The 22,851-nt window shown below is 38.2% G+C and overlaps 1 protein-coding gene across 2 annotated transcripts in view; it reads right to left on the reverse strand.

The window, feature by feature from the left end:
* Window positions 1–18,198, reverse strand: part of mof (males absent on the first) — a 134,322-nt gene extending 116,124 nt beyond the window's left edge. For both annotated transcript variants that reach the window (XM_071586925.1, XM_071586924.1), the window contains exons 1-6: window positions 17,987–18,198; window positions 17,797–17,908; window positions 11,199–11,343; window positions 10,895–11,113; window positions 7,088–7,318; window positions 3,953–4,197 (exon numbers count right to left, since the gene is read on the reverse strand). In XM_071586925.1, the coding sequence (XP_071443026.1) occupies window positions 3,953–4,197; window positions 7,088–7,318; window positions 10,895–11,113; window positions 11,199–11,343; window positions 17,797–17,908; window positions 17,987–18,185 (1,151 nt within the window). In that variant the 5' untranslated portion in view covers window positions 18,186–18,198. The remainder of the gene's footprint in view (window positions 1–3,952; window positions 4,198–7,087; window positions 7,319–10,894; window positions 11,114–11,198; window positions 11,344–17,796; window positions 17,909–17,986) is intronic.
* Between the last annotated feature and the right edge of the window lie 4,653 nt (window positions 18,199–22,851).

Below are 22,851 nucleotides of genomic sequence, written 5' to 3' on the forward strand. Positions count from 1 at the left end.
GATGCCATACACTGTGTGTCACAGCCTTGGAAGCAAGTCAAGGATTCTACATTATATAACTGGCTTTGGGAAGGCAAGATTTTATGTTTATTATGATGAAGAAATTCCAGTTGTAGTTATTTGTGATGATGATGATACTATAGACGACGAATTAAGTAATTAAGCAAGTAAAAGCGAAAGTTCTCCTTTTCCAGGCTATTTCCTGAATAGAACATTTTTTCTGGGGTCACTATTAAAGTTTAAACAAGGGGTTGCACTGTACACGTCTTTCATTGAGGACCTCCAGAAGCTGACAAGGATATGAGACCGAAAGAAATTTTGAAAATAGTGATATTAAAAACATTATAAAAATAGCCAGTTTTGAGGTCACACTGAGGAAACTTTGGGGCAAATTTTAAAAAATATTCATATTAAACAATCTTTGATAGTATTTTTTTAAATGACTATTAAGGCAAAAATGATAAGGGACAGTTATAACATTTGGTAGTCCTTTGTAAAAAGTATGCATATTTCCACAAAGAAATTACCTTAAAAAGTAAAACAGAAGTTACAGATACAATTTACAAATAATAAATAATTTTCCTTCTCAAGCTACTCATGTGGCTCACCTCAGGGAACAAACAATACCTATTTGTAGTATTTAGGGGAGGCGACCGACAGCTAAGGTCATTTGCGCCATAGGGGATGGACAGGAAAGAATGAAGGGTGGAGAGAAACCCGGCGTCGGCATTAGCCTACTCTTTACGAAAGGCGCCAAGGGGTACGCAGCTTAACGTCCCATCCGACGGACGGCGTACTCACTTAAAGTGCCCTCCCCCAAGCACCTTCAGTAGGGATCGAGATAGCACTGAAAAATATTCAACACCGCCGGGATTTGAACCCGGGCCCTCTGAGTGGGGAGTCTGTACATTAGCCACCACACCATCTCGATCCCCACAAACACTACCTTACCTTAAATGGAATCAAAATAATTAGGTTTTGCTAAAATTGAGAGGCCTTCTATCCATTTACAATGGTGAATTTTATTCTTATGTTACTTTAAGTAACCTCTCCTGGGGTTCCTCTCCCCATGTGGGCATTGTCTTCAAAATCCAAACGAGGATTATACGCATTATGAGCAATGCTCCTTGCCATGCACCATGTAAACCTCTCTTCAAAAGACTTGATTAGTTCCAGTGCCTTGCATATATATATTTAATCTTATCTAGCATGCAAAGGGTAATATTTCCCAGTACAAGTCCAACCACGATTACCATAGTCACTATACAAGGACCTGCAATGACCTTCACCAACCATTTGTCAGGACTCACAATACTGCCCATGGGCCCAAAGCAATGGACTTAAGGTTGTTCAATATACTTCCCAATGAAATCAAATATGAAACTGAAGTACCTATTTTTTAAGAAAAAACTGTTCAACCTATTAAAAATAAAATGTTCTATTCTGTAAATGAATACCTGGAATTGTCGCTACGCATCAATTCCAGCCTAACCAATTAATATGTAATTATACTAGTGTATTGGTATGTATGCATGTATCTATCTATATATATATCAAAACCTGGGTCGTGTTTTTAAAATAAAGTGTGTGGAATTACAAATTCAATTATTTCATTTCAATATGCTATGCAAATTCCATAAAGTTACGCCTGAGACAACAAATTTTTTTAAATAAGTGCATTATTATTATTACATTTTATTCCATGAACCATTTTGCCTACGGCATTAGTGCTGAATAAATCTGAATTAATATTTATACCTTTCCGACATCTAGGCAAATCTAAATATTAGATGTGAGAATGTGAGATCCCGAATGTGTGAAATCAGAGTATCTGATAAGAGGGAGCACCCTAAAATCACTGGAATGCTGCTGCGGTTGGCAGAGCTCTAGAGGCATGCATTTCTTCTGCTACGTGAGCATGGCGCAAATTGTTCCAAGCTCTGCACAGGCATACATGTCATCTGGGAAGGTGGCGTTCAGCCAAAACATTTTGTTTCATAAAAGCAGTTTCGCTTGCTCCTCGTTTTTTGTTTTGGCAGATTTTTGCGAAGAGCGCACCATTGTGAAATTTTGCTTCCTGCATGGGAAAAATGCCGCAGAAACTGTTGTGATTTTAGAAACAGCTTACAAAGACTGTGATTTAGGAAAAATTCACGTGTACCAAGAGTCTCCTCATATCGAAGAAGGTGAAATGTCATTTGATGACAAACCTCGTTCAGGACGTCCATCAACAACAATCAAGCCAGCCGAAAACTTCAGCATCACACCTCACCCAAAAGAAAAGCTCATCAAGTGAAATCAAACCTCAACATGATGATGCTCGTTTGTTTTTTTGAGGTGAGAGGGATGGTGCATTCTGAAGTGGTCCCACCACGTCAGGCCGTTGAACACGGTTTATATTTGGATGTTTTCAAAAGATTGTGTGACAGTGTACGACAAAAAAGGCCCAATTTGTTGGAGACAAGGGACTGGTTCCCCACCATGACAATGCAACAGCTCATGCAACTATTTCAGTGTGCTCCTTGTCGGGCAAAAACAACACAACTCACACCCCTTACTCATCGGTTAAACGGAAGAAGGGACAATTTGGTCTCCATTTTGCCCTGGTACAGATCTCTGTCTATCTTCCTCACCTGGCCTTTCTCCGGGCAATTTCTTTTTGTTCCCTCGAATGAAGAGGGGCATGAAAGGACATCATCTTGATGATGTGGAAGCGGTAAAGAAAAAAACAAGGCAGGAGCTGCCAGGGGGCATCATAACAGATGAGTTTGAAAAATGTTTTCAGGAATGGGATTGCGGATTGGATAAATGTAATCTGTATAATGGAGAGTACTTTGAAGATAAGGTTGTTTTATAAAAAAATTGAATACATAGCTTTAAAAAATAACCTCGGTTATTCTTGGGTGCACCTCGTGCATCATAAATATGAGAAAAAATCTGTGGCAACTTCCTCGGGCCACTGCAGCCAAAGAATAGAGCGGCTGTGTGAGCCACAGATTTACACGCAAAGTCACATCCCACAGCCATACGCAAGGTGCGATCAAAACAAGACCAGACTGATTTTATTCTGTGCAAACTGTTCAACGGATCGAAACGAGACACAGTGCTCCATCTAGTGACACATCTAACGACTAGAACGAGAGGTGTTGTGTTTGTTGACATCGAGTCATTACCTAGCAGCAGCGGTGCGTGTCTCAACCTGTCCATCGCCGTGTGCAAGGCCAGCAATGAAGGAGCTAGAGGACAAGAGCATGTGTGCGTGAAATTTTGTTTCAAACTTGGCAGAAGTACGGAGACATTTGGAATAGTTCGGCAAGCCTTTTCAAATGAAGCTATGAGTGGAAGCCAGTGTTTCGAGTGGTAGAGTCGTTTTAAATCGGGCAAAACCTTGACAGATGAAGATTCGCAAACGGGGCAGCCTTCCACTTCGACAGTCCCCGACCATGTCAACTTGGTGAATAATTTGGCGTGGGCAAATTGCCGTTTAACTGTTAGGGAGATAGCCGAGGGAGTGAACAATATTTTTGGATCCTGTCAGATAATTTTGACAGACATTTTGGGCTTGGGGTGCGTCGCATCAAAATTCATCCCGCAGGTGCTGAGTGATGAACAGAAACAAAAACGTATGGACATTAGTCAGGAACTCCTGGATCGAGCCAATGCCGACCCATAGTTTCTTAAGAACTTCTTTTGTTACCTGTGTTAAAATCAACCTTTAAAGGGCACCGATTCGACTCTATTGCACTAGGCAGGGTTCGAGAGCCGAAAGAAAAGTTGGCAAAGGTGTGTCGTCAGCCAAGGCATGTACTTAGAGGGCGACAAGTTCAATTAAGTTGCAACCATATCAAAATAAACGAGTTATTAAAATCAGTCCTGTCTTTTTTTGATCACACCTTGCACGCAAGATGCCTCGGACTAAATGTAAGGGATGAAAGCTAGGAGCACGACTCACCTGAGGTCCTTGATGGAGACAGTGCCACGGAAATCCCTGAGAATCTCCAGCAGCACCCATGACCAGTACGAGCGGTAACTCAACTTCCCCAGGTCGGACAAAGGCTTCTCAGGGCTACCAACAGCGCTCTCGCGCTTGGAAAGCTCATAGCTGAAGGCGATTAGGAGTTTCCCATAGCCTTGTCGTTGGTAGGGAGGCAGTGTGAGGATGCATGCAACATTGTTCCCATCGGGTGATTCCTTTTCCTGAGGAACACAAGAAGAAGGAAAAAGTCCAGACAGAGAAAATGAACCAGTTCTACATGTATGAAGCCAAAGAATGACAATTCACAGCACTGCATCATCAATCTATGCCAACAGTTTGGCTAGATGGGTGGTAACATCACCAAAGCCATTCTAAGAGCCTTATATTTCTTTAGATTTATACTAATATATATCAAAAAATAATTCCAGCAATTTAAATTTATGTAGAAAAGGTCTCAAAATTTGTGAAATATCATAATATTTTCAGTTATTAAAAATTGCCTTGCCATGATTTAAATCATTCTAAAAGCTCTTTCAATGTGCACTTAGAGTGGGAAACTGAAAGAATTTTGCAGCATATCCAAAAGCAACCGAATGCCCAAAAATCTGCAGCGCCATGACTTTCAACTTTAATGGGAATAAAAAAGGGCATTATGAGATAATATTCCAAATAACATACGAGGGTCATCCGGAAAGTAGTACCCGTTCGTGAAATAAAGACACAAAAGTAAATATTAACAAACATAAAAAATTTTATTTGAAAGAGGATACTTTAAACTACTTCTCAACATAATCTCCAAGCAAATTAAGGCATTTGTCATAACGTGTGACAAGTTTCTGTATTCCTGCTGCATAGTCCTTCGCCGCCAGCTCATTGAGATACGCGAGGGACCCATCTTGCACAAATTTTTGCATAATGCAGATGGTGTTTAACAATTTCATGAACAATTGTTCGAGAAACATTGGGAAAATGCTCACAGATGTCATCAATTGTGACGCGCCGATCGTTCCTCACGAATTCGTCAACTGAGCTCACCAGTTGGTCTGTAATGACAGACGGTCTCCCCGAACGCTCATCGTCGTGTGTGTTCCCCCTCCCCATGTTGAAGTTGCGACACCACCGCCGAACAGACGACTCGTCCATTACATTGTCTCCATACACCTCCTTTAATTGGCGATGAATATCACATGGGCGAACGTTTCTTGCATTGAGGAATTTAATCACTGCCCTCACTTCACAACTGGCGGCGTTCTCAATTTTTTTAAACATTGTAAACAATCACAGAAACAACACAGGCAATGCTAGCGTCACGCAACTTGGCTCAGAGAAGGCAGACAAGCCAATGAAGCTATCTGACCTCGTCCAGCGGCTACTCGCGTCGTCAGCACTTCATGCGGCACGAACGGGTACTACTTTCCGGATGACCCTCGTACATGCAGTTAAGTTTAAGAAAACACTTTGAATTACACTCAGCTTGAAAGGTTCATACAACCATTCATTTTTAACACCCTTACTTTAATCAAATTAGAAAATTACTATGAACTACAATAGTCTTATGAGTGGGCAGAATGAGATGGAAAAAATATCAGAGCTTACCCCAATCAGAGGATGAAATTTTATAATGACCATTTCTCAAAAAATTTAAATGACTCATAATGAGAGAACACTGTTGCTACTATAAACAGGCCTTTTTGTAACAATTTATTTTCCATGATATCTTCACTAAATTGGCTATTACTAACTACACAAAGAATTTCCTCACATCAGGGGCTATCATTACATTTGGTATTACATTGGTTAAGGTAGGTTTTGGATGCACAGAGGCAACACAGCAGCACAACAATAGTCCCTTGGCTTACCTAACAAAGCACAACCAGACTTCTGACATTATAAGAAGCCCCTCTTCAAGTCAGCGCACTTACTTCATACCAACATGCCATCCTGTTTCCACCCTTCTCCACTTGCTCAATGCTCTCCCATCTATTCACCATCCCACAAACTATACCAAAGTCCACAAATGAATTTGCTTGCATCTCATAACAAATGCAATCTGACATCTGAGACTACAGTAAACCCTTCTCCAATTCCGCATGCTTCCTTCATTGCAACCAACTTCCCTTCCCCATTCCTGCCCTTACGTATTCCCTTCTCAGCTCCTGAGAGTGCTTTGACCTCCCTGCACAGCACCCCAATTGCACCCTTCCTCTGAAAACATTCCAAATCCTTAAACTGCAACTTCCACCACTCTCCTTTCACTCTGTTAGTTTCCTGCCTCAGTTGACCACTCAACTCTTTGTACCTTCTACTCCCTCACCCTGTGTTTACATCCATCCATTTTATTTTCTAGTCCATCTTTCTATTCTTCTCCTCTTTAATCCATGGTTTCCTAGTCCTTTCCTACTTTCTGCTCCCAGAGCTTCCTTTGCTGATTACAATATCCCTTTATTAATACGTCCCATTTATCTTCTATTGCATCACTTTCTTCACTCATGAATTTCTCCATAGTCAGGTAACACTCCTTTCTCATCATCGCCTCATTGAATGCTTCTACAAACCATTTCCTCAACCGTCATCCCCGCTTAACCCTCTTGAATCTCATTTACACTTCATTGGTACTAAATTGTGATCTGAATCTGCAACGGCTCCCGGGAAACTGCAAATTTTTCAGGCTCTGCCATGACGTGCCTAACCATAACACAGTTTAATTGTTATCTCTCTGAATCCTCTTGGTATTTCCTATGTAGGCGTACTGTTAAACAAAGTCTATGTCACGATTTAACCCACTCTCCTGTAGAATGATAATGCTTTCTACCCAGGGTCATTCCCTTACTCCTAAACCATGTCCACTATCCCACTACCATCCCTTCCTTTGCTCACAACTACATTCCAGGCCCTCATCACTGGGAATTCCTATTTCCATATTAAATTTCACACTTTATCAAAAAACTTCACCCCTATTATTCATTTTTTCCCCAAATTTTTAAACTTATAGAATAAACCAAAATCGTCCTTATTTAAAGCCCCTTTTTTACCTTCTAATCATGGTCAAGGCAATCAATGTAAATCATGCATGGAACTACTTGGACTGAAAATCACTGTAATTGCACCTACTTTGGAGAAATAGCCGACTAGGTGATAGCCATACTTGTCCACTTCACAAAGAATGTAGAATAAAAAAGGTTCCACATCAAAATAGAGTGTCTTATGGTCCAGGAACAACTTTGCCAGGAGGCATAGGTTTTGGCAGTAGATTTTGTGATCTTTGCCGTCCACCTCATAGACGGAGAGTGTGCCCACTCGGTATATCTCCTTCCCTGGGGGATGCCGCCAAGTGCACTCACTCTGCAGAACAACAAGAACCAATTTCAGTAATTGCCCAATTCAATTGTGCAAATTTGGTGACTGCAACAACACAAACACAATTTCCTGACTCATCCAGGATTTCCAGGTCATAAATCATAATTTGCAAACCCTTTCCTAAAATGTAAATTAAAAACACTGTGAATAAATTGGTTCAAAGCATTACAGACTTGAATAATCTACATGTACATAAAATATAATTTTCTAGCACACTGTGTGAAAATCAAAGGGATATTTTGAACACAAAAGCTGGTAAGAATTACTTATTAATGACCTACTTCAAGGAAAAGGTAATTAAGTGTCCTTTTCTGATATAAAACCGATAAAACCTTCCGCCCCACCCTGTATAATAATAGAGGGTAGGGCAGAATGGACTCCCTAGTTTAAAGAAATCACTGAAGAGCATGCAGGTGTCCACACAGCGGAGTGGGAGAAATGGCATTAGCTGGGGGAAACAATGTCATGTTCAGTGGTTACCATGTAGTGGTCTGGTAGGCATCGGGGCTTTGTCGTAGAAATGTTCTTTTAGAACAATGATAGCGTGGTGGCGAAGTAGAGGGTGCTAAGCTCTAGCGATGAAATGCATTTTCACCTCTCCGGCTCCATAAATAAGCAAAAGTTTCGTTACTGGGTGACTGACAGCCCTCACGAACTTCACCCAAGACCTCTTCTTAGCCCCAAAGTGACAGTTTGGTTGGCAGTGTCCTCCATACGCATTATTGGGCCTTACTTTTTTGAATCCCGAGGTTCAAATGTTGCTGTGAACTCAGTGCGCTATTGCGAGATGCTGGAGATCTTTTTACTCTCCAAAATGGAAGAGCATGGTGAGGATTATGACACAGAAGAAGCCTTTTGGTTTCACCAGGATGGTGCCACGGCTCATACTGCCGGTCGTTCACGCCAAATCCTGCAAGAACAATTTCCTGGCCGCCTGATCTCCTCACGAGGGGATGTTCCATAGCCCTCATGCTCCCCAGATTCGAGCCCTTGTGATGTTTTTTCTTTGGAGATATCTCAAAATTGAAGTTTACAAAGTTCAAAAAAGAACCTCGGAAGCCCTTAAGGAGGCAATTACAGATGTCACCGCTGGAATAACGCAACATATCCTGAGAAGAGTGAAGTTTCCAAAACATTAGTGAAGGACTCAACATGTGCATCGCTCACCAACGTTGTCACCAGGATGAAATATTTTTCAAAACCAAATGAAAATGAAATGACATTAAATGTAGTTTTCAGAAAAACTTTTTTTAAATTATTTTGATGAGTTTTTTTACAATTCACCCATCAAATCAGGGAGTCCATTCTGCCCTACCCTGTACTTGTATCATTACATAGCATAGGAAATAAGTTCTTCTGTTGACTTGAATGGATGACTTCACATGAATACAAGTATACCTCAGAAATAACATTTAACACAGCAAAGGCATAAAAGTGATTATGTGAAAGTCAACCACAAAACAATGCTCGTGACTACAAACACAACTGTTTTATCCACAACTCCTTGAAACCACTGTGAATCCCCTTTATTTGTCAACCATGATTACTCACATAGTAGTGGGAGTTTCCACCTAGCATTACAAAAACTTAGACATTTGAGACAAATCTAAAAGATGCAGCCAATTTTTGCTACGTTTTGTGAAAAATTACTGCAACTTTCCATATTTTGGATAGTCAAATAAATACAAGTATAAGGCACCATCTATTGACTTAATTATTAACATACCAAATATTGCCAGCTAACTAATAGCTAATGAACCACAGTCATCAACCCAAAGATTGGTCTGATAGTTGAGGGTAGAGTTCACAGAGTAATGGAATGTGAAATTCGCACATCAGGATGAAGGGGCCAGATTCTTATTCCCTGCACTGCTTTTATTTCCCAGGAAGTTCTGTTACCCCAAAAATCACAGCTCGAGTGAAGCTGTGGGTGCCCAGAGGCATCCCCTAGAATTGAGTCCGGGCAACTCTGGTGAGTAATCCAACCCTCTACCCACTGGACTACCATGTTCCCAACTAAAAGCTTATCAAAACATTGAATTCGAATGCAACGGCTCCAACTGTCACATTACTTGAGTCAAATCAGTAGAACTTGCACCACATATACGAGGGTAAGGTGAAAATTTCTGGGCCTGACAATGAAAGACTGCAATTTTCAGTTACAAAATCATTTCGTTTTTTTACATAATCTCACTTGACTCTAACACACTTGGTTCAGCATTTCTCCAACATCAGTATTCTTTCCCGGAAGTGAGAGTGAGGAAATCTGTGGAAATATCCATCTATTTTATTTCATTTTATTTTAAAACATTATTCACATAAAGCAGTAGCGCCACTTTACAGTGAAAAATATAACAAGCATAATTTCCCCCTCAACTTCTTCATTGGACGCGAAGTATATCGCAGGAACAAATTTTTCAAGTTTTGGAAGAGAAAGAAGTCTGAGGGTGCTGTCTCAGGTTGGAGTAATATTCGCCTGTAATTATTTCACCTTTTTCAAGGTAATCAATTAACAGGATCCCTTTCATATCCCAAAAAACACTGGCCTAGACCTTTCCAGCAGATGAGGTCACCTTTGCTTTTTTTGGGGCGGAACCACTGGCTTCCACCCACTGCTTCGACTGCAGTTTCGTTTCTGGCGTGCAGTGGTGGACACGTGCCCTATCCATGTATTGCTGCACAAAATTGGTCAGTTTCCTAATGAATTGGTCCAAATATTGCTGCAAAAATGGTTTGTGCATTTGCTTTTGATTGGCATTCAGTAAATGAGGCAACTACCTTACGCAGAGCTATCGAAACCCTTAATTCTTGATGCAAGATGTTTTGCACCCTTTCTTCCGATATGCCCACGGCCTTAGCTATACCACTCACCTTCACTCGCCTGTCGTCAAACACGATATCTTGCACCTTTTCGATGGTTTATGGTGTGGTTGTGGTTTTAGGCCGTCCTTAACGTGGGTCATTTCTGAGGGATGTACGGCCACATTTAAATTCAGCTGTCCACTTTTGAACAGTTGATATTGAAGGAGCAGTCCCCCCGTACACTTGTGTCCACTTAGGATGAATTTCCAAAGGAGTTAATCCATCCAAAATGAAGAATTTTATATCCGCACACAATTCAAGTTTTTTTTAATTTTAATGAAAATCACGAAAGACGTCTACTGCTATAATACGTGTAAACAAACTACTTGAGAGAACAACTCGGAATTTGTCTCACCAACTATTGACATGTGCACCCAGGTAGGAATCATAAATTTTCACTGATTGGAATGCCATCTCTACGTCAGGCCGAGAACTTTTCACCTTAACCTCTTACAGTAGAACCTGGCTTAACGAGCACCTCACATAGCGAGTAATTCAAATTGCAAGCAAGAATATTCTGCTTAAAATGACTTACAGAACAAGTGAATTTCACACAAGGAGCAACAAGGAGGGGGCAATCCCAGCTTGTTTGTGCGCTTGCTACTTCCGTTTGTGGGTCTGAACACACCAGTATTGCCATCGCCCTAAGTTTTCTTTGAAGAGTATTCAAAATCAGAATAACTGCGTAAGGACACTCACCATGTGATAGCGATATGTTTTCTCCAGACGCATGTACTTCAAGCAGAATTCACATATCCAAAGTTTGGGCTGTTTGCCGTATTCATCTGGGTATGGGCTGAAGTACCAAGTGTCGATTTCGTACCGGCCAATTTGGACCCTATCTATGTATTTCACCTTAGTTATGGCTTCGTGTTCCTTCTCCAAGGCAGCAGTTGTAGGGTCCATCTCTGCATACGTCTTTGAAATTAAACAACATGGAGGAAATCAAGAAACTTCAAACAGGGTCTCTCTAGAATAAGCGACTCTATCAAACACCAATTACCTTCTGAATGTGATTGATTTCATCATGTCTCCTCTTTTGGTTTCGAGTAATTTTTCTATCCGACTGATCCGACAATAAATCACCCGTTGGTTTCATTTCATTTTTCCGTTGTTGATCAGACATTTCAAATCTAGAATTCATTATCCTGCAAGATAAGAAGGAAAATTAATGCCATTAGAGGGACACATTACTTCTGTTTAAACCATAAAAAGCCATTTCTGAAACTATAACATTAAAATCCTTCAGTGGTTTTCACTACATGTTACACTGATATTTAATCATTAAAATGCACTGATAACATCATAATTCCGTGTAACAGGGATCATGGCGGACCATAATGCCTCATTTAATATATAGCACCACAGACTGTCAACAGTTGAACGGGCAGTGAAATCAGTCGGCAGAAAGTTGTGGTAGGAAGAAAGGAAGCAATGAGAGGAGAAAACTCACGCTGCTGGTGGCAAAGGTCATTGTGGCAAGGTCAATTGCGCAAACAATTAATGAGAAAAGTCCCCCTCTGGAAGAGATTTCCTTTCCAGCAAGAAAAAGGGTTCCCAGCTTTATTGTAGGCTCAATTGATAATTAAAGCGATGGTTGAGGCCAATACTTCGCGGAAATCCATTTGTAGAGCACGGAGATGGAATCAAAGACTTAGCGCTTCCATAGGAAAGAATTTATTACTGCCAAGCAGTTTAGCAAAACTAGTCAACAGCAATAAATTCTTTCCTGTGAAAATGCTCAAGTCTTGATTCTTCCTTCGTACTATACATAAGACAATTGATTTTTTCCACGTTGTCAGCTGTGAAGAGGATCATGGATCAATTTACAAATGAATTCTCCCTAATGATTAAGTGTATCACTTATTATTAAATATACAGATCATTGGGGATTTTGCATAAATTACAAGTGGTCACCTTCAAGTTTTTCCTGTATTTCATGCAGATCAACAACGACATAAGTAATGATCTCATTATTTATTCCCTGGCATAATTTATGAACTCTGATTAAACTAAAATCACTTTCATGCAACACATTCAAACATATCGTTTATCAAAGAGTACACTAATGAAGGCCACAACTTAATTTTCTAGCAGTACTAGTTTCATTTTTCACCAAATTATTAGGCGCAATCAAAAGGTGAAATTATGAGTTAATTGCAGATAATTCCTTTTACTGTATTGGACCATATATAATGCATTAATTCTTTCATCCCATGGTCCCTTAGAAAGTCATATTTGCACTATAATCCAGTACTTGCACCTTAAACCTTAAGTGTATTGCACACCTCTGCAGGCCTTTAAGCACATCTATGTACAATTGCTACATTATAAATGAATAGGGCATTCACGTTACCCTTTTACATTGTACAAATAGAATGGAGAAGACTCTTGAGGAGAAAATTGAAACTAGGTAGACTAAATTGTAGAAACTTCATCAATTTTATTGTCTTGCCAGAATTTTCTTTTATGCATGCATTCTTTAGCAGTCTCCATCAGTCATATTTGTTGACAATTGACCCTGCATTAGTTTAACCGTTTCCTTTGGCTCACTCCCCAGAGTCATACTTCTCACGTGTGGCAAAAAGAGATGGTATTGCATCTTCGTAACCTTTATTATTCCTGATAAAATAAAATAATCTAAATAGATGGTTTCCGTTGAAACTTTATGGAATTGATTCATATTTGAAATGAAAAAATAGTACCTTTGAGATTACACAGAAAATTTATTGTGATAGTATCGTAATACGTTTTCTGCGGAATCACTAAGTTACTATTTTTTAATTTCTAAAATAATCTAAATACTTAAAATATCAAAACAATAAAAAGAACCTAGATTCTTTGTTTATTTAATGGAAAATTTTTAATAATTTATTTTTAAAGAGCATGATTTCAATAAAATTTTAAAGTATGATAGTTCATTACAGAGAGGATGAAAAGCACGCTCACAGCAATCTACTATGCAAACGTACTTGGTTTGCGCGAAGTAGTGAATGGGTTAATGATGCACAGAAAAAAAGAGCATATTTCATGCTGAGAAAAAGGTTTCTTCTTAATCCCAAGTTAAAAAAGGAATCCTACAAAGTTATGATCTGCACTTGAAAATACGCAGGCCTCAATATTTCCTCACAAAATCCAAGGTATGGCGTTCGTAGTATTGGAAAAAGTTTGCTTTTAGTAAACCTCATCTCTCACTAGACTGCTGTTTAAGTTTCAGCTATATCCATTACTTTATTTCATTTTCTGAGTCAATTGAAGCAACAAATTTATGATTATTTAGAGAATTGGAAAAAAATGAGTTTTGTGTCGTGATTACACACTTCCACATAAAAGACCTAACTCAGAAATCGATCCAAGCTGAAATTGGATGAACTTCAGGTCAAATCTGCTCCTGTGTCTGCAATTGTTTAAAATTGACTAAATGAGTTTAAATCTGACTGAACATCCAAAAATTATAAACTTTGCTCAGGACGTCCAGCGGAAGTGACTTCATCAAAAATGATTGACTAAATCCACTACATGGTTTTGTGATCAATGAATCTAAGTCCACAAAATAGTTGAAGCCACAGGCATCACAAGGTGCAGTGTTCTCAATTTTGACCAAAAATTGGGTAAGGAAGAAATCATGACAACATGGGTGCCACGTTTGCTCTCAGGGGAGAATAAGTGTGCATTCGATTCGGAGGCTTGTTCAGCACTTCTCCATCACTACCCTGGCAAGTTTCTCAGTCGAAAACTGTGGACAACACACGGATACACTACCACCCACCATAGAAAAGGGAGCGGCCAAAACAGTGGATTTCTAAAGGTGACTGCCTGGCAAAATTGATTACTTGCAATAAAAACAAATGATAAATGGAGTATTGAGTGTCGATATTGCACCGGTTAAACGAATAAATCAATAAAATAAATTGTAATTTGGCAACAAATTTCTATTCCATTGAGACCTGCAATGCTTATTGGTGAACTTTCGATTGTGAAAATTATGGAATTAAAGTCCAAATCATTACAACACCCACCACATTTGCCCCAGAGAATATTTTTCATTTCCAAACTTGAATAAATGGCTCATCAGAAAATGAATCATGTTGAACAAAGAGGCCATCGGCAACACAGTTGCCTAATTTGAAGACCTTCTGAAATCCTACTTTATGGACTGCTTAAAAAAGTGAAAAGAGATTTACTGGCAAAAGTATATCCATTCAAGGCAAAATCCTTCATCCAGCTGGCTACAAATGGCTCTTGCTTCTTTATATGGTTTTTTAATATCTATGAATTTAAAAAAGGTTCCTATTTTATAAATTTGATGCTTTTATTTATCTGAAAAATTGCTCATATCTGTAACTATGTAAAAATGCAATATTGGTAAACCACAAAATAAATTAATAATACTAAATCAATTTTATTTCCTAGATTCTAAAATAGTCTAAACATTTTAGGTTCCAATGTGTTGTAACCATTCTAGTATTAGTACATTCAGCTCTTTGATTAATAATTCAGCAGAGGTCATTTCACAGCCAAAGGCAGTTCCCATTTGGATGGGCAAGGAAGAGACTGGGAAAGAGTCCTAAATACGTGTTGGCCACGAGGAGAGAGGGTTGTGGGTTGGGTTACATTTGGCTGATTTGCTTAAAAGGCTAGCGAGAGTATGCATGCTAATTGTTTATTTTGTTTTGAGATGAGGAAAGCAACTCAACTTGCTTTTCATGAAAATAACCACAGAGTTCTGTTTGAGGCTAAGGACTCTTCTTCAGTCAGGCAAGAAGTTCAACCCTGTTTCTTGCAATGAATAATGTCAAACTAAAACTTTGTAAATGCACAAATGTAAAATTAACTTTAATGTGACCTCGGTTTCACCGCAGTGCAGCATCATCAGGCAAAGAAGTTAAACTCAAACAGGTGTATGTATACATACATTGGCTGAGGGGATGGGTTAGAAATTGGGAGATGGATGGGTTGGGTGGAAACGGAGGATTATAACAGCAGTCTTGGCTGCCAATTGGGTAGTCAGGGGCACAGTGAGGGCGTGGAGGGAGAAAGGCAGATCCTCATGGCAGGGTGGAATCCTCTGAACTGAGAGCCATGCATCCCGCCACCCTGAGGAGAGGACTGTGAGAGGAAAACACATCGCCATTCACCACAGGTTGTTCCCTCCACAGTTTTTAAGGATCTCATAATGTTCAAGAACGTCCAGTCTGGCTCCTTTGCTTTCAAAACGAATTATCCGAGGGGTGAAATCATTTGCAAGTTAGTTTTTCAGTAGATGTAAGGCGAACACAGAAGATGAATCATTCCTCTTGAAGAAATAATTATGTTCGTGAATCCTTTCTTTAAACTTACTCCCAGCTTGCCCGTTATGCATGGCCGGACAGTCTCTACACTGCAATTTGTAGACCACTTCTGTCTTCAACTTAGTCTTAGGTAGAGCATACGATGTTTTGCAATTTGCTTTTATGGTAAAATACAATCCTAAATTGTGAGAAATGTCTTCTCAACTTTAAGGAAATGTCACCCAGGTATGGTAATTTTCTCCATTGTACTTTTTGGTCCTTAAACTACCATAGATTTGTCTGGTGGCCAACCTGTCCAATTTTTTACTACACAGTTTACGTATCAGATCAAACAGATATCTGTCACTGATGACAATTTGTTTGGTTATTGAAAGCTCCCTATCCCAATTTTCTAGTGACATTGGAATGGCCACAAAGGGGTGAATAAAAGGCAGTGTGCTTCTGTCACACATGGTGTCTGGATGAAGCATGAATTGTTTGGTCAGTCGCTGAGTCCTTCCTGAGGATACTGAACCAAAGACTCCTCCCAGTCCGCAAAATCTTTAAGTCAAGAAATTTAAGGGAGCTTTCTTCCTCTATTTTGGTCATGAACTGGGTGCTAGGTTCCGTTGGTTTAAGGCTCCAATGAACTATGTCAATGGTCTCACAGTGCCACTGCACACACAAAAAATGACATTCGCATAGCAAAATCACTTAAAACACAGTTAGGTCCCATCATGCCACAAGAAATAGTTCTCATTCAAAATTGTCCATGGAAACCTCAGCTAGTAATGGAGATAAAGCAGTAAACCTGGATTGCATTGAAGTTTATTTTTCTTGTGGATTTATCAAATTTTATTTTGATAAAATTCATCATGGAACAATGCCACACAGTTACACCTGACATGATTAATTTAACATGTTTCTTGCCACAGATTAAAATTTATCATGCGCCATGTATCAGTTCATTGCTTGTGTAAAGCAATTTTGGGCCATATGATGGTTGCCAAAGGAAACAGCATTTATCAAGGAGTTTCTATGAAATCCAACTGCCTGGAAGGATGAGAAAATAACAAAAACTATTGATTCTGGCAGGCCCTGACCCAAAATTTCTTGTTTGAAGGGCAAGATTTCATTCTGCAAGTATCCCTTTACGAAGAAACTATTTGGATTCCTGCAGCTTTACTCCAGGGAAACTATTGTTGTCTATGCAATGGAAAAGAACAATGGTCATGCCTTTCCAACTGGCCAAATCCCATGGAATAACAATTTAAAAGTCAAGAAGACAAACTCAATTATGTGTAACACCATAGTGAAGCAAGAAAGGTCAAAGAGTCACACTAATTAGCAATGTATACATTGAAGCACAATATGATGGCCAGTTTTAGATAGAAATAAGAGTGGCAGGATAAAACTCATTGATACAGCATGTCTTCTGATGACACAGAATTGCTATTTCAGAGTGTGGTGAAAGTATGGAGTCACACTGGCGAGATAGGGAAATCGTTGCATTTTGTAATTTTAACATCAAACTCAGAAATATATCAGAAGGACCCTAGAGCCAAAAACTACATTGCTCTCCTGACGTATTGAATTTTCAACAACGTTCAACATTATCAGGTGACTTGCATTTGCAAGCAGTATACAGTAGGCTGCATAGTACAGTAGGCTACATCACGTCATGTCACATATGAAACATTATATTACAATATGCCATGTGACATCGAACAATTTCATATTTTACTTGAATAGGTACACTTTAAAGTACCAATAGTTTATATAAGTTCAATTTTTAGAGATAGACTTGGGGAATTATTATTATTAAAGTATTTATCTGGCAAATAAGGTCATGACTACCTTTTCCTAATTAATTTCTATTAAGAGTCCTGCATTAGTAATACCAAGTTTATGAATTGATACAATCATATTTAATTTCAATGACAATTTCAACTTTATTTTTACAGTATTGAATTTAGATTTTCCAAATCATTGAACATTATTACTATGGGAATTTTTCCAGCAACCTAGGGGGATGGCGGAGAAATGCATTGCCCACTAAAACAGGCTAATTTTTGCACTATAACTGGTTATCTCTTAAAATTGAGTAAATAATTGAATTTTGACATAAGGAGGTGGGTTAATATTGCCCACAACAAAGCTATTAACTGAAGATTTATATCAACGCCGGAGATTTACATTTGTCGTAGCAACGAAACAACATCAACCACATATTCGCACTTAATTTCACTTTAAGATATGAAGACCGTCTTGTCAATACGATTGTAATGCCATCTTGAAGACGGCATTGATCTAGACCGGTGGATTACTTGCCTATCCCTCGCCACCCACTCATCCAAACGCCTGTTGTAGCCTTCATAGTGGACGTAATACTCATAGTGAGTCTCTTGTTCATTATACCTCGCTTGAATTATTTCAGCAGGATCTGAAATGAATAAATTCGATTGAAGAAGAAATTTCCCAAATATTTAACCAAGTATGACGCTAACAATGCAATACTTACGCCAAGTATCGTCTGAACGTCGCACCAAATAATGTTCCCCGATATCCAACGGTTGTTCCTCCATTGATTCGACATCTTCGTTATCGGCTGAAGCTTTTGTATCTGGGTTCGGACTGTCCGATATCTTTTCCTGCTTTACCGTAACCATTTCTGCCTTTTCCGAAGGAGTAGCTTGACTTTCCTCCTCCGTTTCCGCCATTTTCAACAATCATTTTTTGTAACAAGGTGGATGGAGTTCCAGAATATTCCTCACAAGTTTCGGAGTGTGTGGCGCTGCAAGCGATAATGGCGCCCAATTTATTATATGAAGTTATGCGAGTTCACCTTAACGAGATGAAGGGAATTAAGTTTTACTGGAAGCTATTAATTAATAAAAGTGTAGCGATTCGACTCTTTAATATCAATTTACGAATTTTATTTCCTCATTTTGTTCATTTGTGACTCTTTATGATAAATTTACTTAGTACATGTAGATAGGCAGACCTGTAATAAACTGAGTAAATAATAATAATAATAATAATCTTTATTTGCCCAGAAGACACTGACACAGTGTAATAGATACATCAGATAAGTGTATAGGACACGTCATATGTACATATAGATGTTAAACAATGATGAAATTCAGAAAAGCATGACACAATAATAAATTTTTTGCATAAAATATATTCCATATTCAGTATGGTTATTTTTTCTCCATGAATTCCATTACAGAATAAAACTGTTCTTTCCTTAAAAATGATATTAATTTCTTTTTGAACAGCACTGGATCCTTTACGTACTTAAAATCGTAAGGGAGCCTGTTCAGTGCAAGGAGGCCCATTGATTTAGGCCCCAGGGATGTATTTAAAGTCCTGCAATAAGTTTGATGCAGGTCTCTGCAGGCTCTGGTTTGGTGGCAATGAACGTTGTCATTTGTCATATAATTGGATATATTACTTTTAGCGAAAATGCATACGACATAAATGTAAATACATGGAACAGTCAGAATATTTAACCTTTTGAAGAAGGAAAGACAAGGTGCATTGTAGGGAGCATTGCATATTAATCGTATTAAACATTTTTGAGCTTTAAAAATTGAATCAGAATGAGGGGAAGAACCCCAGAACAGAATACTATAGATAATTAAAGAATAAAATTCTCCGTAATAAATTGAAAGTAAGATATCAAGGCTTACAGATTTCCTAATACTTCTAATAAGAAAGCAAATGGAATTTAACCTGCTACGAAGATTGCATATGTGTTCATCCCATGATAAATTTTTATTTATAACAACTCCCAAAAACTTGGATCTAGAAATTTGAGGTACACACGTTCCCCCTAGGTCAATGGCCAATGAAGCAGGGGCTTTATTTTTATTAGAGAAGTATATGAGTCCAGACTTGTCAGGGTTGAGTTTCAGATAATTTTGTGAACACCATTCACAAAGAAGTTCGGAAACTCTAGCTGCTGTCAAGGTCAAGTTGTTTAACGATGGTGCTGGTACAATTACGTTAGTGTCATCAGCATATAAAATTGGCTCGGCTCCTGGAACTGACTGCAGAACTTTTGGTAAGTCATTAATGTAAAGTAAAAATAGGATAGGGCCCAAGACTGAGCCTTGGGGTACACCTAATGTAACTTCTTTACTAGGAGAAGTAAAATTAGTACCGTTCTTTGACAAAATAACCTGTTGGTGCCTTGCGCTGAGGCAAGATTTGATCCAGTTATAAGGGATACCTCTGATGCCATAGTGTCCTAATTTGGACAAGAGTAACTGATGATTAAGTGTTTATATCTTAAGAAAGCTCAACTTTTTCATTTCAAATGAGTATCGTTTAACACTTCACCATGCCTTTTTTCAATGCATTTGAATAATGGTGTTGAGTTATGGGGTCATTCCCCACATGTTAAACAAATTTTGCTACTACAAAAAGAGCTATTTGCTCTCTTGCTAATATACCACCACGTGATTCCTGCAAACCTTTTTTTATTAGGTATGGAATCATGACTGTATTTAGTTTATATATCTTTAAGGCTCTGATTCATGTGAAAGCTAATCTAGAAACTTACCAATTAAGATCTAACATCCATACTCCATAAGAGGCAAATGAAATCTTATTACTCCTTATTGTAGATTGTCGTTAACTTACAACACATTTCATTGAACATACGACTGTATAACTATCTGCCAACTCAGTTGAAATCAGACGGTATCCAGAGTTACAAGAATAAGGTCGTTGCCTGGTTACTTGCTCACCCATTTTATGAGTTCTTTTGTGACAATCTTCATAACATTTAAGAACTTACTTTTATATGTTAAATGATATTTATATTGACGACATTTGATATAGGTGTACTATTTTTCAAAATGAATCAAGGATTATTATTATATATGCATTTGTTTTTATCGGCCAAAGATGTGGAAAATGATTATCCAAATACTATGAATTGTTTGTATCCTCATCTCCATAATAGGTACCAGTTATCAATGATCATTGATTTAAGGATATATTTGTGATCCAGGCTAATAGTAATTACCTCTAATGTAATTGTTAGAATAAAAGGCATTATTTATTTCATTATTCCGCCAGTCAGGCATATAACATAGAACATAGACATAAAGATTTTCAGAAAATAGAATTAGAACAATAAATAAAAATATACTTTTTAATAAAATATAGCAGTCGAACCCAGATAAAATTTAAAAAACACACTGTAACGCTTCATACACACCTTTACATGTAAAACAGCTGCCAATCACAAGTTATCACTGATGAAATATATCAAAATGTAATAGCAATTGACTAAATATTGAACTGGCTTCTGGGGAGAAACCCCTGAAAATGGCACTGTGTATAAAATGTGCACAGAAATAACCATAATACACAGCTGATAGCACATCAATACTAACGGTGTGCCTGATCACTCTGATGAGAAAACCAATACAGCTAATTTATAAAATAAATTGCTCATATGATCATTCCAAGATAATATACTATTTTTTCAATGCTCTGGAAGCAAGAAATGGTATTTTTTGGGATCAATTTCCCATCAATATTGATAGTGATGCTAGCTTTTGTCTTGTTTTTGTTAGTGGGTTATACTAAGCTTGATTTATATCACATTTAGGGAGAGGGAGTTTTGCTTGCACCACTCCTCTTGTAGAAGTGTAGCATAGATTGACTTAGACAGCAGGTTATTAATATAGGAGGCTGACACTGACTGACAGAACATCGGTGTCATCAGCATAGGGCACTAGGAGTATACCAGGCAAGGGATTTAATCTTCCTGGGAGGTCATTAATGTACAAGAGGAAAAGAAACGGTCTCAGGACAGAGCCCCGGTGGACACCACATTTGATAAGCTTGGGAGGTGATATATATCACATCCCATTTTTGTATAGGGAAACACATTGCTGTCTATCATTTAAATACAATTTGATCTAATCAAAGGCTAAACCTTTTATGCCAAAGCTAGAGAGTTTTGACAATCATAGGCGATGGTTAATATGGTCAAAATCCTTGGAGAACTTAAAGAAGCATGCTGCAGATACAGATTGGTAGCCCAGATCAGACAATATTTCATCGAGAGCTTTATATGAGGCAGTGGAAGTAGCTATTGATTTCCAAAAGCCATATTGAGAGGTAGATAGTATATTGCGGGTTTTCAAGTAGCACACTAGCCAATTGTAAAAATTTGTTTAGCAAAATTATCCCATATTGATTTAGTAAGGATATTGGCCTATACAAACTCATTTGTGGTTTATTACCTTTACATAGGGGAACTTTACCCTTACACATGTAAATTGGTTGGCTTTACATGTAAGTTATTACATTATCTGGTATCATACAAGTAGATGCTATTGTTCATTTCAAAATCAGCACTATACTGTTTCACAAGTAATACAGATAAATATATACATAAGGTGCAGATGATAATTTTAATTTTTTGAAAATATGTCAACAGTGGGCAAAATAGTTTTGGTTACACAACACTCTAACCATCTTTTTCTGCATCTACAATACACTGAGAAGGTGAGATGGCAGACTTCACAATGCAGTGCCAAACCTAATTCTTGAATAAAATAATCTATAATACAATGTAATTAATACATTCTGGCTTACTTAATGTCTTATGATGGAGAGTAAGTAGTACACAGAATTCAGCCTTCTAACAAATTCAGTAGTTTCAGGCATAATGTGGTGGAATTTGAACATAATAAAAAACAGATAGTAGCTATTTTCCACAAGATAAGTTTAATTGTAAGACTGAGTTTCAATGTATTACATCATCTTCAGGTAACAACATGAAATCAAGTGCCGCCTTCCATACAGTTTTGCATCCCAGTAGGAGGGGTGGATGTGGTAGGAAAGGAGGGAAAGGGGAAGGTTGGCCAACAACCCAATGCGGTGCAAAATACAACAACAAAAATACAGATTCAATTGCAATAAATCACGTAAACAACACTCTTCTGTGTATTATCGAAGGCATTGTTTGTTTTTACACAACCAGGCAGTAGGAACACTTTCAAACTTTGTATATCGCATTCTATTGGTTGGCTGGCCGACATTCCTCTCCCCCCAATCCCTCCTTTCCTACCATAACCAACCCTCCCTCCTGGGATTCAAAAATGTACGTAAGACGGCACTTGAATTCATTAGTTACCTGAGGATGATACATCAAAACCTGGTCATACAATTAACCTTATCTAGTGGAAAATTGCTACTATCCATTCTTTATTACTTTATTTTGCTTTTAAATTAGGTGCATTACATGGGAATTCCATTACAGGTTACCATCAACATGATGTCCTAGGAGCCTTAAATTATTAAGTGTATTGAAGTGACTACCATTTTAATGTCAGTTGTGCTGTGTGAAGTAGAGAA

This window comes from Hetaerina americana, unplaced genomic scaffold, assembly GCF_022747635.1.
Source record: "Hetaerina americana unplaced genomic scaffold, ioHetAmer1.1.p SCAF_28, whole genome shotgun sequence".
Lineage (NCBI taxonomy): Eukaryota > Metazoa > Arthropoda > Insecta > Odonata > Calopterygidae > Hetaerina > Hetaerina americana.